Below are 19335 nucleotides of genomic sequence, written 5' to 3'. Positions count from 1 at the left end.
AACCAACTTAGCCACCTATGTATCCCCTATTTTTTTTTTTTTTTTGCTTTAATAAAATTAGAGTTGGTAATTGCAGGTAGGTTTAAGCAATGAAAGTTTTATTTATTTATTTATTTTTTCTAATTTGAGATAGTCTTTGCAATTCTTTCAGTTAATGGACATTTATGTTTGCTAATCAATTGGTCTCTATATGTATATAGGACATGGTATAACCAACTACAGGGGATTTTATATATTTGTTTAAAGTTTATTTGGAGAGTGTAAGTGCATGCTAGAGGGGGAGGGGCAGAGAAAGAGGGAGAGAGAGAATCACAAGCAGGCTCCCCACTGTCAGTGCAGAGCCAGACTCGGGGTTTGATTTTATGAACCTCAAGATCATGACCTGAGTTGAAACTAAAAGTCAGGTGCTTAATGCACTGAGCCAGCCAGGCACCCCCACAGGGGATTTTATATTATCAAGCCTTGATTTGGCCAAATAAAAATAACTTATAGGACTAAAGAAATGGAAATTTCATTCATGATCTTTTGTCTCTGGAATTCTCTTGATTGGTCTAATAAAATACTAATATGTTTTGCAGAACAGCATATAAACTATAAATACTGGTTTTGGACAACTATGTAGAGCAAGGAAAGCATTATTCAAAATGAGGAACTTTAAGATTGCATGTACTTAATAAGGGAGGCAACATGGTATAATGTGGTAGACAATGGAGATTTAAGGGTTCTAGATTTTAGGTTTTGATTCTCCTAACTAGCTCTATGGTGTTGGGTCAGTCCACCTCCCTGAGTCTTTGTTTTCTCATGCATTTATGTATTCATTTGTTCATGATTAGTTAATTTATTCAACACTTGATTTTCCAGAGTGTACTGAGTACTAGATATACAGAGATGAAAGTTACAGTCCTTCATATCAAGATGCTTATCATAGTCTAGTAAGGAAAATGGATAAATAATTCAATAATACAACACAAAATGATAATTGCTAGGATAGAAACATTCTTGTGTGCTATAAAAGCGCTGAAGGGGAGCGCTTTACCTGGAATAACAATTATTTATAGGTTATCCTGGAGCTAAGATTTGAAGGATTAGTGGGTATTTATCAATGAAAAGATTGGAAGGAATGTTTCATTTATAAGCATAAAGCAACACTGGAGGATTATCATACCTGAACTAACTGTATAAAATGAATGTTTTGTGTTTGATAAGTTCTCTGGTTAAAGTGTGTTTAGAAGTCCTAAATACCTCCCTTGTAGTAATTCCCAAGGAGCTCCAGGAGAACCATTTGAAAATCACTAGACCAACCAGTTCATCTCCAAAGCTTCACTGAGTCTGGAAATGCCAAGATTTTGTGATTTAAAAAAATAGTGTGGTGTAGTAGAGAGTAGTATATTAGAAATTAAAGAGTGGGTTTTTGCTGTAACTCTGCCAGTGATACTGAATATATGCTTCTAAGTTCTGTATGTAAATGTGCACATGGGAATCATCTCCAGATCAGTATTGCCCTGGACATCTCATCTTTTTCACACATACTTCCAATATGTATCTCAATTTGAACTCCTAAACTACTTCTCCTTCTGCATTCCCTACCTTGCTTATTGGTACTCACTTTCCCAAAACTATTGCATGCATCTTTTTCACATTGATTTGTATGCTCTTGCCCTCCCTTTTTTTTTTTTTTTTTTCAACGTTTTTTATTTATTTATTTTTGGGACAGAGAGAGACAGAGCATGAACGGGGGAGGGGCAGAGAGAGAGGGAGACACAGAATCGGAAACAGGCTCCAGGCTCCGAGCCATCAGCCCAGAGCCTGACGCGGGGCTCGAACTCACGGACCGCGAGATCGTGACCTGGCTGAAGTCGGACGCTTAACCGACTGCGCCACCCAGGCGCCCCTGCCCTCCCTTTTCAATTCTGGGACAAGTCTTGCTCATCGTATAAGACTCTAATAAACTCTTGTGAAGATTTCTTTGATGACCTAACCTTCCTCTTTATGTGACACTTTGTATATTCCTCCATTAAGCCCATATCATTTTGGACAACTTGTTTATTGTCTCTAATCTTTCATTTTCTCATCTTCAAAATAAATAGGTAAGCAAGATGAGCAAAAAAATCAAATCTTCACAAAGGCAACAATTTTTTGTCTGGTTAATCCACTATTATATCCCAAAATTCCTATAATCTTACCCTAGAGTAGACATTTAAATATTTATTAATTGATTTTTTACTATTATTCAGAAATATATATATATATATATTTAAATTTATTTGGTGGTTTCTGGATCTAACAAGACTTTTAGTGAGGCACAATTATTTCCATTTTTCAAAGACAATCTGATTTATTCATCTTGCTCTGTTTTTAAATCTTTTTTGATGAAGTATAATTGATATATAACATCATATTAGTTTCAGGTCTACAAAATAATTATTCAATATTTGTATACATTGTGAAATGAATATCACAATAAGTCTAGTTACCATCTGTCCTCATGAAAAGTTATAAAAATTTTTTTCTTGTGATGAGAACTTTGAAGATCTACTCTCAGCAACTTTCAAACATGTGATAAAATGTTATTGACTATAGTAATCATGTTATAAGTTACATTGTCATGAGTTATTTATTTTAAGCTGGAAGTTTATACTTCTTGACCCCCTTACCCATTCCACCTACCCCTAACCCCCCTTCACTCTAGCAACCATCAACCTATTCTGTGTCTATAAGTTTTGTTTGCATGTTTGATTTGTTTTTTAGATTCTGTATTTAAGTGAAATCATATGGTATTTGTCTTTCTCTAACTTATTTCACTTAGCATAATACCCTCAAGGTCATTCCATGTTGTTGCAAATGACAAGATGTCATTCTTTTTTATGTCTGAGTCATATTTCAATGTGTGTGTGTGTGTGTATCACATCTTTTTTTTTTTATTTTAGTTAATTAATATACAGTGGACTACTGGCCCCTTAGGAGTAGAATTCAGTAATTCATCACTTACATACAGCATCCAGTGCTCATCATCACAGCAAGTGTCCTCCTTAGTACCCATCACCCATCTAGCCCATCTCCCACCCACTTCCCTCTGTCAACCCATAGTTTGTTCTCTGTCATTAAGAATCTCTTGTGGTTTATTTCCCTCTCTTCTCTTCCTCCCAACTTCCCTTATGTTCATCTGTTTTGTTTCTTAAATTCCACATATAAGTGAAATCATATGGTATTTATCTTCCTCTGATTGACTTATTTCACTTAGCATAACTAGCTCCATCCACATCATTGCAAATGGCAAGATTTCATTCTTTTTGATGGATGAGTAATATTCCATTATCTATCTATGTATCTATATTTTCTAGATCTTCTTTCTCATCTTCTTTATCCATTCATCAATTGATGGACATTTGGGCTCTCTCCATAGTTTGGCTATTGTTGATAATGCTGCTATAAACATTGGGGTGCATGTACCCTTCAGATCTGTATTTTTGTATCCTTTGGGTAAATACCTAATGGTACAATTGCTGGATCATAGGGTAGTTCTATTTTTAGTGTGCTTTTTGTTTGTTTGTTTGTTTGTTTGTTTGTTTTAAGTTTATTTATTTTTGAGAGAGAGAGAGAGACAGATGAGCAGGGGAGGGGCAGAGAGAGGGGAGAAAGAGAATTCCAAGCAGGATCCGCACTGTCATCATGGAGCGTGATATGGGGCTCATGACCTGAGCCAAATCAAGAATCAGATGCTCAACTGAGTCACCCAGGCACCCCTATTTTTAGTTTTTTGAGGGACCTCCATGCTGTTCTCCAAAGTGTACCAGTTTGCATTTCTACCAACAGTGTAAGAGGGTTCCCCTTTCTCTGCATCCTCACCAACACCTGTTGTTTCTCGTGTTGTTAATTTTTGTCATTCTGACATGTGTGGGATGCTATCTCATGGTTTTGATTTGTGTTTCCCTGATGATGAGTGATGTTGAGCATCTTTTCATGTGTCTGTTAGCCATCTGGATGTCTTTGGAAAAGTATCTATTCATATACTAACCCATTTCTTAACTGGGTTATTTGGTTTTTGGGTGTTGAGTTGTAAGTTCTTTATAGATTTGGGATACTAAGCCTTTATCAGATAAGTTGTTTGCAAATATTTTCTCCCATTCCATAGGCTGCCTTTTAGTTTTGTTGATTGTTTCCTTCACTATGCAGAAGCTTTTTATCTTAATGAAGTCCCAGTAGCCCAATAGTTCATGTTTGCTTTTATTTTCCTTGCCTTTGGCAATGTGTCTAGTAAGAAGTTGCTGTGACCAAGGTCAAAGAGGTCACTGCTGGTGTTCTCTAGTATTTTGATGGTTTCTTGTCTCACATTTAGGTCTTTCATCCATTTTGAATTTATTTTTCTGTATTCATTACTTACATACAGCATCCAGTGCTGAAAGTGTTCCACTTTCATTGTTCTACATGTCAGTGTCCAGTTTTCCCAACACCATTTGTTGAAGAGACTCTTTTTCTTTTGTATGTTATTTCATGCTTTGTTGAAGATTAGGTGACTGTATAGCTGTGGGTCCATTTCTGGGTTTTCTATTATGTTCCATTGATCCACGTATCTGTTTTTGTGCCAGTACCATACTCTCTTGATGACTACAGTTTTGTAATATAGCTTGAAATCTGGAATCCTGAAGCCTCCAGTTTTGTTTTTCTTTTTCAGGATTGCTTTGGCTTCAGGGTCTTTTGAATACATCTCCTTTATCCATTCATCCATCGATAGACATTATGTTGTTTCTATATGTTGGCTATTGTAAATAATGCTGTCATGAACAAAGGGGTGCATGTATCTTTTTGAATTTGGGTTTTTGTTTTTGTTTTGTTTTGTTTTGTTTTGTTTTTTTTCAGGTAAATACCCAGAAGTAGAATTGCTGGATCATATGGCAGTTCTATTTTTAATTTTTTCAGGAACCTCCATATTGTTTTCCATAGTGGTTGCACCAATTTTCATTCCCACCAATACTGCATAAGAGGTTTCCTTTTCTTTATATCCTTGACAACACTTGTTAATTTTTGTCTTTTTGATAACAGCCATTCTGACAGGTGTGAAATGATATCTCATAGTTTTGATTTGCATTTCCCTGATTACTGATGTTGAGCATCTTTTCATGTGCCTGTTAGTCATCTGTATACCTTTTGAAAAATGTTTCTTCAGATCCTTTTCCCATTTAAAAAATTTTTTTAATGTTTATTATTATTTTTTTTAACTGGGAGAGAGAGAAAGAGTGCAAGCAGGGGAGGGGCAGAGAGAGGGAAACACCGAATCCCAAGCAGACTCCAGGCTTTGAGCTGTCAGCACAGAGCCCGACCCAGGGCTTGAATGAGCTGTGAGATCATGACCTGAACTGAAGTCAGATACTTAACTGACTGAACCTCCCAGGTGCCCAATCCTTTACCTCTTTTTAATACAATTTTTAAAAATTGAGTTGAATGAGTTCTTTATATATTTTGGATAATAACTCCTTATCAGATATATCATTTGCAAGTATTTTTTCCTATTCAGTGGGTTACCTTTTTGTTTTGTTGATGATTTGCTTCACTATGCAGAAGCCTTTTAGCTTACTTTTGCTTTTGTTGATATTGTCTTTGGAGTCAGATTGTAAAAAATATTGCCAAGAATAATGTCAAGGAAATTACTGCCTGTGTTTTCTTCTAGGAGTTTTGTGGTTTCTGGTCTTACATTCAGGTTTTTAGTCAATTTTGAGTTAATTTTTGTGTGTGGTGTAAGACAGTGGTCCAGTTTCATTCTTTTGTGTCTGACCAGTTTTCCCAACATCATTTATTGAAGACACTATCATTTCCCATTATATAGTCTTGTCTCCTTTTTCATAAAATTAATTAACTATATATGCATGGGTTTATTTCTGGGCTCTCTCTTTTGTTCCATTGATGTATGTATCTGTTTTTATGATAATGCCATACTGTTGTGATGTGATTATTATCTTTTTAATAATAGTTTGAAATCTGGGAGCATGATGCATCCAGTTTTTTTTTTTTCTTTTTCAAGGCCACTTTCACTATTCAAGATCTTTTCTGGTTCAATACAAATTTTAGAGTTGTTCTAATTCTGTGAAAAATGATATTCAAATTTTGATAGGGATCATATTGAATCTGTAGATTACCATATGAAAATTTTGATAATATTGATTCTTCCAATCCATAAGCACAGAGCATCTTTCCACTTATTTGTATCTTGTTCAGTTTCTTTCATCAGTGTCTTATAGTTTTCAGAGTATAGATCTTTCACCACCTTGGTTAAATTTATTTCTAGGTATTTTATTCTTTTTGAAGCAGTTGTAAATGAGATTGTTTTCTTAATTTGTTTCGCTGATGGTTCATTGTCAGTATTTAAAACCACAACAGATTTTTGTGTATTGATTTTATACATGGCAACTTTACTGAGTTTATTAGTTTTAACTACTTTGGTGGAATCTTTAGGGCTTTGTAAATGAAAATCACATCATCTACATATAGTGACAGTTTTACTTTTTCCTTTCCAATTTGGATGTCTTTTAATTAATTAATTAATTAACTTACCTACCTACCCACCTACCTACCTAATTCTTCTGTCTACGACTTTTAATACTATGTTGACCAAAAGTGTTGAGAATGGGTATCCTTGTCTTGTTCCTTATCTTAAAGGAAAAGCTTTCGGCTTTTCAGCATTGAGTATGATGTTAGTTGTAGGTTTGTCATATACAGTCTTTATGATGTTGAGGTACCTTCTGTCTATACCCACTGTGTTGGTTTTTTTAAATCATAAATGGATGTTCAATTTTTCAAATGCTTTATCTTCATCTATTTAGATGATCATATAATTTTCATGCTTCATTTTGTTAATGAGATATTTTATGTTGATTGATTTGCAGGTATTGAACCATCTTTGCATCCCTGTAATAAATCCTACTTGATCATGATGTGTGATCCTTTTGATGTATTGCTGAATTTGGCTTGCTAATATTTTATTGAGGATTTTTGCATCTGTGTTCTTCAGAGATATTGGGCTGTTTTCTTTTATTATTTCTATTTCTATTATTTCAGTTTTTATTTTTATTTTCAGTGTCTGTGTCTGGTTTTTCCATTAGGGTAGTTCTGGCCTTGTAAAATGAGTTTGGAAGTGTTCCCTCATTTTCAGTTTTTGGAAGGGTTTGAGAAGGATAGGTATCTAATCTTTTTTGAATATTTAGTAGAACTCAAGTAAAGCTGTCTGGTCCTGGACTTCTGTTTGTTGGGAGGTTTGTGATTATTGACTCAATCTGCATACTAGTATTTGGTTTATTCAGGCTTTCTACTTCTTTATTATTCAGTCTTGGAAGATTGTTTCTAGGAATTTATCCATTTCTTTTAGGTTGTTGACTGTTGATATGTAATTGTTCATAACTGTCTCTTATGATCCTTTGTATTTCTTTGGTATCAGTTGTAATTTTTCTTTCATTTCTGACTTTTTTATTTGGACTCTTTCTTGATGAATCTGACTAAAGTTTTGTCAGTTTTGTTTATTTTTTCAACAAACCAGTTCTTAGTTTCATTGATCTTTTTTTGTTTTATTTTTAGTTTTTATTTCATTTATTTTTTGCTCTGATATTATGTCCTTCTCATAGCTTTGAGCTTTGTTTTTCTTTTTCTAGTTCCTTTTCGTGTAAAGTTAGTTTATTTGAGATTTGTCTTGTTTTTTGTTTTTGTTTTTGTTTTTTTTTGAAGTAGGCCTGTATCACTATAATCTTCCCAATTCGAACTGCTTTTGCTGCATTTCATTGATTTTGGTAAGTTGTATTTCTATTTTCATTTATCTCAAGGTGTTTAAAAAAATTCTTTTAATGTTTATTTGTTTTTGAGAGAGAGAGAAAGCATGAGCAGTGGAGGGACAGAGAGAGACTCCAGGCAGGCTCCAGCAGCACAGAGCAGCACAGAGCCCTACACGGGGCTAGAACTCCTGAGCCATGAAATCGTGACCTGAGCTGAAGTCAGATGCTTAACCAACTGAGCCACCCAAGCGCCCTTCTCAAGGTATTTTTTGATTTCTCCTTTCATTTCTTTGTTGACACATTGGTTGTTCAGCAGCATTTTTTTTTAAGTTTTATTTGAAAGAGAGTTCATGAGCATGGCGGAGGGGCAGAGAGAGAGGGAGAGAGAATCCCAAGCAGACTCTGCACTTGTAGCACAGAACCTGATGTGGGGCCTGAAAGGTGAGATCATGAAAGGTGATATCATGACCTGAGCTGAAGTCAAACAATTAGCCAACTGAGCCCCCCTGGCACTCCAGTAGTACATTTTCAAATCTCCACATATTTGTGATTTTTCCAATGTTCTTCTTATAATTTATTTATAGTGTCATATCATTATAGTTGGAAAAGATGCTTGATATGATTTCAGTCTTTCTTGGATTTATTCTGATTTGTTTTGTGACCTAACATAATCTATCCTGGAGAATATTCCATGTGTACTTGGGAAGAATGTATATTTTCTTGCTTTTGTATACAGTGTTCTGTGTGTGTGTGTGTGTGTGTGTGTGTGTAGTCCATATGGTGTAATGTGTCACTTAAGGTTGATGTTTTCTTATTGATTTTGTGTCTGAATGGTCAATCCATTGATGTAAATAGGGTCCCTTTCTATTGTTTTACTGCTGTCAATTTTTTATATATGTTTTATGTTTGGATCTCTTATGTTGAGTGCATAAATATTTATAAATGTTAGATCTTCTTTTTGGATTGGCCCCTTTATTTTTATTTAATGCTCATTTTTGTCTGTTTTAAAGTCTATTTTATCTGATATAAGTACAGCTACCCTAACTCTTTTGTGGGGGAGGGTTTCCATTTTCATGAAACATTTTATTCCATCCCTTACTTTCAGTCTGTGTGTGTCCTTATACATGAAATGAGTTTCTTGTAGACAGTAAGGTAGAGGGATAGTGCAAAGATGGTTGGTACCTATTTGTGCTGGCACTAGCAAAGTAGATGGTGAATGCTGAAAAGATGCCCGCTGGTACCTTTGCTCTTGGAGAGTCTCAACAGGTTTCTGCCCCTCTGGCAGATAACTTAAGGTTAGCAAATGAATCTCCTTCACATATGCTCTAGGCATTTTTCAATCTGCAACTTTTGTACTTGGTCCCAAAGTGAATGAGTCTGCTTGTGAGTCTGCTAAGAGTGGAATCTCCATTCCCTACAGCCCTATTTCTTCTGGACATAAATCCTGCTGGTTTCAAAGCCAGATATGTTGGGAGTTCATCTCTCCAATGCAAGTCTCAAGGGTTGGAGTGTCTGATGTGGGGCACAAACCCCTTTCTCTTTACAGAGAAGCTGTGTTATTTGTGAGATCCCTCTCGACTCTTCCAGTCTGTAAGTCAATGTGTTGGGGGTGGGGTTTTGGCAAGACGATGTCTCTGCTTCTTTTACCCATCTAAATGTGGCCTGTTAATCTTTCGTTGTGGAGGATCTGTTCGGCTAAGTTTTGGGGGTTTTTTTTCGTTTTTTGTTTTCAGGGGGAATTGTTGCATATGTAGCTGTAGATTATGTTGTATCCACTGGAGGAGATGAGTTTAGGATTCTCCTACACTGTCATCTTGAACCACCTCTAATCTTGCTCACTCTTAAGATATTTGACTAAGAATCTTGTAAGTATAGGAATTCAGGGGATTTACAGGACAAAGATAGCACAAGTGGTCCTGGTTAAGATTTAGAGATATTAGTTGATTTTAAGTCATTAATATTGATACTACCTTTAGAAGATATTTTAGACCACAAATGTTGAAAACATAACTAAAACTCAAATAGGTTTAAAATGAGATTTAAAAGTCTAATCTGTACCCAAATGACATGATTAATCCTCATGTTTAAAGAGCATGTTACTATAAACCAAAATTTGCTTAATCTGTACTGACAGTTAATTATGGCAATACTTATATGGATGGAGTAAGGCGAGCACAGCAAGAATTAGTTTTTAAATGTGAAGTTAATGAACTGAACCCTCTGTGTCTGAAAACCTGTCATATATGCTTATTAAATGGGGCATAATATTTCCATATAGACATGCAGAGAATGATTCAGTTTTGTAGCTATACTAATTATTTCTACTTTTTCCTACTCCTTCTCCTTTAGTTTTTAGCCACTAAATTTAAGAGATGCTTCTCTATAATAATTTTATTTCTGATATTTAGCAGTTGACTTTCTTGGAGCCACGTTTTGTCCTAACTTAGTAAGGCTGTTTTCACCAAGCTATCCACCTGCCTCTTTGGCTATTCCTTGTCAATGATCTTTTACTGGTTCCTCTTTCTTTCCACTTAACATAAGTAAAGAAGATATGGCCTTTTGACTAATTCATTTGATTTATGTTCTTAGGCAATTTCATCCATGACCATAACTGTAATTACTGTCTATTAACTTATTCAACAAATATTTATTGAATGCATATTGTATGCCAAATACTGTTTTAGGTGCTCGGGATATGTGAGTGAAAATAATAAAGATGCCTACTTTCCTGCTTGTATTGTAGTGAGAGAAAACAGACAATACAGAATAGACATCGCAGAAAAGCAAATTTTATAATATGTTAGAAGACTTGATAAGAAAAAAGGTAGAGCTGGGGCGCCTGGGTGGCGCAGTCGGTTAAGCGTCCGACTTCAGCCAGGTCACGATCTCGCGGTCCGTGAGTTCGAGCCCCGCGTCAGGCTCTGGGCTGATGGCTCGGAGCCTGGAGCCTGTTTCCGATTCTGTGTCTCCCTCTCTCTCTGCCCCTCCCCCGTTCATGCTCTGTCTCTCTCTGTCCCAAAAATAAATTAAAAACGTTGAAAAAAAAAATTAAAAAAAAAAAAAAAAAAAAAAGAAAAAAGGTAGAGCAGTGTAGGAAGTGTGAAAGTGCTGGAGGGTGTACTGAGGGTATTTTCCAATTTTAAAATAGGATGATAGGAGAGGGAATTACTGAGAGATGACATTTGGATGAAGAATAAGGAGATCAAGAAATTGACCACTTGGATATTTAAGGACCCTAAGGCAGGTGAGTGTTCCTGGAGTGGTGAGGGAAGAGTAAGGGAGCCAGTGTGGCTGAAAGAGTGACAAGGCTGAGGAGTAGTAGTAGTAGTAGTAAGAACAGAGATAATGGGATGCCACATCATGTAGAGCCTTGTAGATCACTGAAAGGACTTCATCTTTTACTCTAAGTGGAATGGAGGAGCCATTGGAGATTTTGAGTAGAAAAGCAATGTGATCTTATATTTGTTGAGAATTTATTCTGAGATATGAGGAGGAAAATTACTTGGTGCCAGCCAATAACAGTAGAAATAGTCAGATTCTGTATACTGTTTGAAGGTAGAACCAACAGATATCCTGACATACAAGATGTGGAATGTAAAAGAAAGAGACTCAAGCATGACACTATCTAATCACCTACTGCTTTATCTGTACCTGGATATCTCTTAGGTAATGCAAACTCCTATGTCCCAACCTGGCTTTTTAGATCCTTTGTAATAATCTTGACAGGTTTGTGGTATGACCATTGTGGTAGACTGAATAATGCCTCTCAAAATGGCAAAATGGATTTTGTAGATGTAATTAAGATAAGGATCTTGAGGGGTGCTAGGATGGCTCAGTTGGTTAAGCCTCCAACTCTTGATTTCAGCTCAGGTCATAATCTAATAGTCTGTGAGACTGAGCCCTGCATTGGGCTCTGCATTGAGAGTAGAGCCTGCTTGGAATTCATTCTCTCTCTCTCTCTCTCTCTCTCTCTCTCTTTCTGCCCCTCCCCCCCCATCAAAATAAATAAATAAACATTAAAAAAAAATGGGAGATAATGCAGGTGGACCCAATGAAATCACAAGGGTCCTTACAAGAAGTGTCAGAGAACAGTAGAAGCAGAGCCAGTGAAGGAGTTATGACTCTACAGTGCTGACTTTGAAGATGGAGGAAGAGGCCATGAACCAAGGAATTCAGGCAGCCTCTAGAAGCTCGGTAGGGAACAGATTCTCCTGAAGAGCCACTAGAAAGATTTTAGCCCAGTAACCTCATTTTGGGCTTCTGACCTCCAGAACTATAAAAGAATACATTTGTATCATCTTAAGCCACTGTGTTTGTAGCAATTTTATTACAACAGTAAGAGGAAACGAGTACAAACATCAACCAGTCTTAAAATTTAGAAATCTGAAATTAACACTTGTCTCTTTTTCATGCTTCTTTTCTAATTACAATGTTTTGTTATTCAACTTAAATTATTAAATTGAATTATTTCTTCTTTCCCCTACTGCTATTTAGTTTAACTTCTTATTATGTTTTACCTGGACTGTTATGGTATCAAAGCATAGCCAGGAGTTGGAGAAGATGGTGGCAGAGCAGAATTAGTTCTTTCCCCCAAACTATTATATACACATGTAAGCTAAGTTAGCATGGGGTGCCCATTATGCAAATTCAGTTTCAAGCAACTTCTCTAACCATCTACACCTTTTTGATAAGATTACTTTCCCCAACCCTTTTTATATAGAAGGTCTGGAACTGCCATTGTGCTGGAGTATTTGAGCAGCCTTCTGACTGGTCTCCTTGCCTCTAGCCCCTTCCTACAGTCTAGTCTTCAAATGGGAGCTGATGAATCTTTTCATACTACAAGTCTGACCTTCACTAGTTAGGCATCACTCATGGTGTAAATTTCAAATTCCTTAGTATGGCCTACGAAGTCCTGCAAGCTTTCACTTCTAGGCTTCATATCCCGCTACCACCTGATTTCCTATCTCACTTTCTAGCAATTGTCCATAATCACTGGATGCAACGTGTTGTTTGTGTCTCCTTTGGTTTTAGTCATCCTGCCTCTGCCTAGATTACAATTCTTCAAGGGAAAAGAACAGAAAATTCCCTTTCATTTTTTAAAAACCAATTTAAGATATCCTACCTTCTAGATAGCCTTGTATCTACTCCTCCACAGTAGTGTTTAACAACTTGTTTCTCTGTTCTCTCCACCCGCACATGCTTTTGTGTTTGCATTTATGGTATAATTACAATATTTATTGTTCACTTACTAGTCTGTGAGCTCTCCAAAATCAGGATATATGGCTATTTTATTTTTGTATTCCCATCAAATAACACAGTGCTTGGCACTTAGAAAATTCTTAATAAATGATTATTGTTATTTTAACTGAATGACATCATCTCTCTTTAATCACTTGTAGACTGTCATACAGTGGCATTTAGATTAATATTGCAGGTTTGTTGTAAAAATGAACAAACTTAAGTTCCTTTCCCTCATTAGTTCTATCTCCTCCCCTTCAAGGACTTATTCAGACACTTCATTATTATAATAAGAAAATTATCATATTGGAGTGTATGCAGAGGAAGGTGACCAAAAAATGATGCTGCTTTAGGAATAAAGAACAACAGATAATAGGAAACTTAAGATATTCATTTTGGGGACATATTAGCTGTGTTCAAATATCTGAGAGATCTTCATGTAGGAGAGAAATAGACTTTGTTCTCTATAGTTCTGGGGGCAGAACTGGAGAAATGGAGACAGATTGCAATGCACTATGAGGAAGAAATATCTAATAACGTTGCATAAAAAGTTCACTTTTTCATTCAACAAAATCTTGATAGAGCACTTTCTGTGTATGTACATAGTTCTTGGCACTGAGGATTCAATGTTGAGGAAGTAGTTGAGATTTTTTCCTCTCATGCAGCTTACTTTTTTTTTTTTTTAATTTTTAATGTTTACTTATTTTTGAGAGAGAAAGAGACAGAATGTGAGTGGAGGAGGGGCAGAGGGAGAGGAAGACACAGAATCTGAAGTAGGCTCCAGGCTCTGGGCTGTCAGCACAGAGCCCAATGCAGGGCTCAAACCTGTAAATCATGAGATCACGGACCTGAGCCAAATGCTTAACTGACTGAGCCACCCAGGCACCCTTCATGGAGCTTACTTTTAATGACAGTGGACAGTGAACAAATCAGTGGGTGTGTGTGTGGGGGGGGGGAACCAGCAGCAGCAAATGAGCATATAGTGATCGATGTTGTGTAGAGAATTAAATAGTGTTATGATATTTGAATGAGTGGCTTCTTTAGAAGGTGTGACCACCTGTCTGAAGAGATGACATTTATTCTGTGTTCCAGCTGATAAAAAGGAACTAACCATTGGAAGAACTTAGTGAAGAAATTTCCAGGCAGAGTGAACAGTTTTTTTTTCAATTTTAGTTTTTTAAATTTGAACATAATTGACATACAATGTTACATTAGTTTCACGTGTACATCACAGTAACTCAAGTTTATGCATTTTATGCTATGCTCACCACAAATGTAGCTACCATCTATCACCATACAATGCTATTACAGTATCATTAACTATATTCTATATGCTATGCCTTTTATTCCTGCGATTTATTCATTCCATAACTGGAAGCTTGTATCTCCCAGTCCCCTTCACCCATATGATCCATCCCCCTATGCCCTTCCCTCTGGCAACCATCAGTTTGTTCCCTGTATTTATGGGTATTTTTCTGTTTTTCTTTATTCATTTGTTTTGCTAATTAGATTCCACATATGAGTGAAATCATATGATATTTGTCTTTCTCAGTCTGACTTCTTTCACTTGGAGGTAAACAGTTACTACAGGGCCTTCAGACAGGAATGAAATTGAAGATATTCAAGAAACAAAAGGGTCTGTATGGCTGGATATAGTGCTCAAGGGGAAGAATGACATGAGATTGGATTTGGTTGATATAGTGAGAGGTCAGATCATGTAGAGCTTTTAAACAATGGGTATTGAGTTTGAATTTTATTCCACTTGTAGTGGGAAAGTTTTAGAAGATTTTAAGCATAAGTGGTATGACATATTTCAGTTTTTATAAGGTTTCCACAGGGTTCTGAGTCAAGAATAGATTACAGAGTTTGAGAGGGAAGAGTGAAAGCTGAAAGACTTGAGCAGTCTATAGCAGTTGCCTAGGCAAGAGATGAATATGGCTTCACCTAGGTTAGAAATGGAGGAAATGAAAAGATGTTTAGCTAAGAGGGATATGTTTTAGAGACAGAGTCAAAAGTACTTGCTGATGTGTTGGTGAAAGAAGAAGAACCAAGAATAAATCCTGGATTTCTAACTTGAGCAACAGGATAGAACAATAGGGGCCATTAATCAAGTGGGGAATTCAGGAGAAGGAGCAGGTTGACAAGGGGAGAATGAGTTAGATCAATGTTCTGTTTTATTTCTGTTAAGTTTGAGGTGACTTGTGGAGATGTTGAATAGACAACTTCATATAGAAGGAGTCTGGAGCTCAGAGGAGAGGTCAGGGGTGAAGATAAAGACTGAAGAGTCATTCACATATACATATACATATACATATACATATACATAGTATTTAAGTCCTGGGGCTGGGTAAAATCTTTGAGGGAAAGGGTATACCTGGGAAAAAGAAGGGGCCCTGGGCAAAGGGATGGTTTACCTCATGAAATAGTTAACTCACTACTACTAGAGTTTTTCAAGCAGAGATCATATGAGCATCACCCAGGGATGTTTGATACAGAGTTGCTGCCCAGAGTGAAGGTTTGCTAATGAATTCTTAGATCCCATCTGAATCTGAAATTCGACGATACTGAAAGATCCAGATGATGTCACGGTACATAGAATTGGCCAGTAATGTGTTTCACCTTGTGGATGCATCTAAGTTAGAATTTCTTGATTTTAAAACTGTCACTTAAGACACTTGTTAATGTCACTGTATCATATCCCACTGTGTGTTTCTTTCATTTTCCTTCCTCCCCTTTTGCCTTCTATTTAAAACACTTTGAAGTTTTTCTTCTCTTCTTCTGTTTTACTCTATTTTTCTTTCCCATGAGCCTACCAGGGATATACATAGGCATTACTTGGCCCAGCTAGGGACACTCAGTTTTAGAAGCTGCTGATCTTTGCTATAGCTAAATATAATGGTCCTTAAAGCAATCAAAAAATACTGTTTGGGGATTTTATTTATTGATATTCCAGACTGCAGCTATCAGATTATGTACTTGGGTGATCATTAAGGAAAGCAATCTAGTGATTCTCCAATACCATAGTGATAACCAATCAATAGAACACCTCTGCTTCAGGCAGAATCTAAATTGGTTGAGTCTTTAACTGATCTTATCTGTCTTGTTTTTCACTGCGTTCATACTCTATTCATTGTGCCTAGCTAGTAGAATGCCTTATGCATAGTAAGGTGGTAGATAAATAATTTATTGAATGAATGAACAAATGCGCATTTGTTCTAATCAAACTAGTACCAAAAACTGAAGAGTATATTGGAGTTAGTACAAACTGAGTAACTTTACAATACATATTATGGACTTTACAAAGAGGTCACATTGAATATTATATTCTGTAAGATCCTCGTTCATTAGCTAGATTGACATGTTCAGACTATGTGAAAATTTGGTTCTCCGACAGACTTAATCAAGTATTTAACTTGCTTTGTGCTCAATTCTGGAGAATTTGGAGTCAAATTTATCAATGCTTAACATACAAATAGGGAATTATTATGTTATTAACTATTACTAAGTGAATGTGTGTGTGTGTATTCTGAATTATACTTTGAAAGTCATTTTTTATACGTACTAGATAGATACGCATTATCGGTATTCTCAAGAAGAGATCACAGTATTACCCCAAACAATGTCTTTGTTTAGTTAGAGAAATCTGAGTTGTCTAACATGCCATTACCTTGAGCACTAGCATGTATACTTTATAGAGCAGAACCACTAGCAATTTATTGGTACATAGTAATGTACATATAGGGGAACATTTATTGAACAAATAATGAGGAGTGTACAAATGGATGAGCAATCAAGTTAGGATTCCTTATCGTTATAGCCACCAGGCATATTTATTTTAGAAAAAAAAGAAGTAATCTTCCAAAGAGAAATTTTGTCCTTTTATGGTAAAAACATGAGATTATTACCTCCATATCAGTGCCAGGTTACAACTTCTATCTTGAACATAGTTCTTTGTTTTCTTGAGAAGCAATTCCACAAAGTCAGGATTACCCTTCCTCGCAAAAACCCAGTACAGAATAGTATTCACACATATTTCAGTAAATTCAAGATTAAAATTCGGTTCAAAACGGTATCCTGATTTTTCCACAAATGCAATATAGTCTGAGAGTAGTATGTCAAACCCATCCAAGTCGACATACCTCAGAATTTTTGCCAGGGTTCTGTAAATCCTAGGTTCGTAACAGTGATATCCCCAGTGACCCAAAAACTGCAAGGATGGTCTTTTAACAATTTTGTCAATGAGATTGCAGAATATATTGCTTCTTGGACAAGAAGTCTTATGACATAATTTGGAAGATTTACTCATTGCTATTTAAGGCAACAGTATAGAAATCAAATCACAGGAGGTCATACTGTAATCCTTCAGTTACATATTTTGATAATGTGGTAGGCTTTACTCCACAAACAGGAAGTGCCCTTTAAACTGTAGCCACAAAAATATCATATGAAATATTACCATAAGGTACTGGATGACATCACAATAGATGGTGATCTGTCATCAGCATAGGTCAGGAATTTGGTATAATATATGTAACTGGTGACATTTGAGAGGGACCTACTGGATATACATGGCATGTGTGGCAGCTAAGATATAATATTTTTAAGTCTAAAACTTTAGCTCAAGCCAGTATGTATGTTTATGAAGTGCTGAAAATACAGTCTATAAATTAGACAAAATAATAGTAATAACCAGGTTGATTATTCCTTTTAGGTTGTCATGTTTTGCATGAGTACTGCATTCTCACTTAAACCTCATAGGATGTTTTCCTTATTTTATAGTTGAAGAAACTGAGACTTAGGAAGGTTAAGAGACCTGCCAGAAGGCACTGTATTAATTCTCAGAGAGAAAAGCTGACATACAGTGTTAAACAAAATTCAGAAACTTTGTTTTAGAATTTAAAATTTTATAGATATTGTTCCTCTATAAATTAGGCAGAACATATACAGTTTGTACATTAAAGGTATATCAAGCTTGTTGTGGCATCCTTGTTCCAGGAAAATAAAGGGGAAATATGGTTGTTTTATCACTGTTTAGTAGTTTATGCTTTGGCCATCTTTCTGTTAAATTTAATAACCTTACATGTATTTATTAGCAATTTTAAATGTTTTCTTTATCCTTCTCAACATTTTTCTTCTTTAAATCACAGAAAATAATGTTTCTTTAGTAAAAGGAAATTATAACTTTGGGTTTACTATAATATACTTCCACTAATACTGCATTTAATTCTGTAAGCTCTAAGCTCTCCCCAGGATAGCAGGAAAAACTAGTAACTATTGTCATCTTTCTGAAAACCAAGAGTTCTGTTATTTTCCTTTATTGGCTTTCTCTTTTTATTCTCTCCACTTCAAAAAAAATGCATTTTTAAACTGAACTATTTTTTGCTGATTTCTTAATACTATACATAAAGGTGGTAAAAAATGGAAACATTATAGAGCCAGTGAAAATTCTTCCCTGAGATAATCATGTTAGCAGTTTTATGTATAGTCTTTCAAATATTTTTATGCTTATATATATAAATAGATATATTATTATATACCTTGTTCTTTTTACACAAATAGAATATTGTACATAACTGGTTCTATGAGCTCCTTTGTATTTATATAACAACATATCATAGGTGCACCTTTGTATGACCATTTATTATAATGGGTAACTCTTATGTATTACTTACTATGTATGAGGCACTGTTTTAAGTACTTTATATATTAACCCCTTTAATCCTTATAACAACTCCACAGATAAGGGGGTTAAGATTCAGAGCCTTAGTGACTTGCCCAAGATGATAAGTCTTAGTAAGTGGTAAAGCTGGGATTTGGACACAGGCACGATAGTACCAGAGGTTTTATGTATATTCTCTCTGCTTCTCAAGAAAGAGATACTTTTCCATTTTTATGGCTCATTTATGAAGAGTGGTCATGAAACAAAAGCTCTACAATTATATTCAAAACCAAAAGGAAACAGATAATAGATAAATCCTGCTTTTGGGGAAAAAGAGTGTTATTAAAGTAATAACAATGTATATCTAAGTGTATAATTTCAATGTTTTTTTCTTTATAACTTTCTTTATGATTTGAATGTCAGTGAATATGTTTTTTTAATCAGATTTACATATTTACATATTTAAAAGTAAATAAAAAATAAAAACAAGATTGAGAGAAGAGAAATTTTCCTACTTCTGTGTATGGTGAGGAACTATGTATTTACAAAGGCCAAATAAAAAGTACATGTATGTATTATATAATGCCTTAAATGTATATTTAATAGCTCTGTGTCAGTTTTAAAGGGTATCTTAAAATGCATAGCAAACTGAATTTTTACTCTTTTATTCATGAACTGAACAAC

At 35.5% G+C, this 19335-nt stretch overlaps 1 protein-coding gene across 2 annotated transcripts in view; it reads right to left on the bottom strand.

The window, feature by feature from the left end:
• ASB17 (ankyrin repeat and SOCS box containing 17) overlaps nucleotides 1-17433 on the bottom strand; it is a 68513-nt gene extending 51080 nt beyond the window's left edge. Inside the window, exon 1 of one of the 2 annotated variants that reach the window (XM_058716946.1) lies at nucleotides 16898-17433. In XM_058716946.1, the coding sequence (XP_058572929.1) occupies nucleotides 16898-17298 (401 nt within the window). In that variant the 5' untranslated portion in view covers nucleotides 17299-17433. The remainder of the gene's footprint in view (nucleotides 1-16897) is intronic. The other variant, XM_058716945.1, reaches the window with a different exon arrangement.
• Nucleotides 17434-19335: the final 1902 nt, after the last annotated feature.

This window comes from Neofelis nebulosa, chromosome 2 (genome assembly GCF_028018385.1).
Source record: "Neofelis nebulosa isolate mNeoNeb1 chromosome 2, mNeoNeb1.pri, whole genome shotgun sequence".
In the NCBI taxonomy this organism is placed as follows: Eukaryota; Metazoa; Chordata; class Mammalia; order Carnivora; family Felidae; genus Neofelis; species Neofelis nebulosa.
The sequence above is the reverse complement of the archived record's forward strand: the minus strand, read 5'-3'. Positions and strand labels throughout refer to the sequence as shown.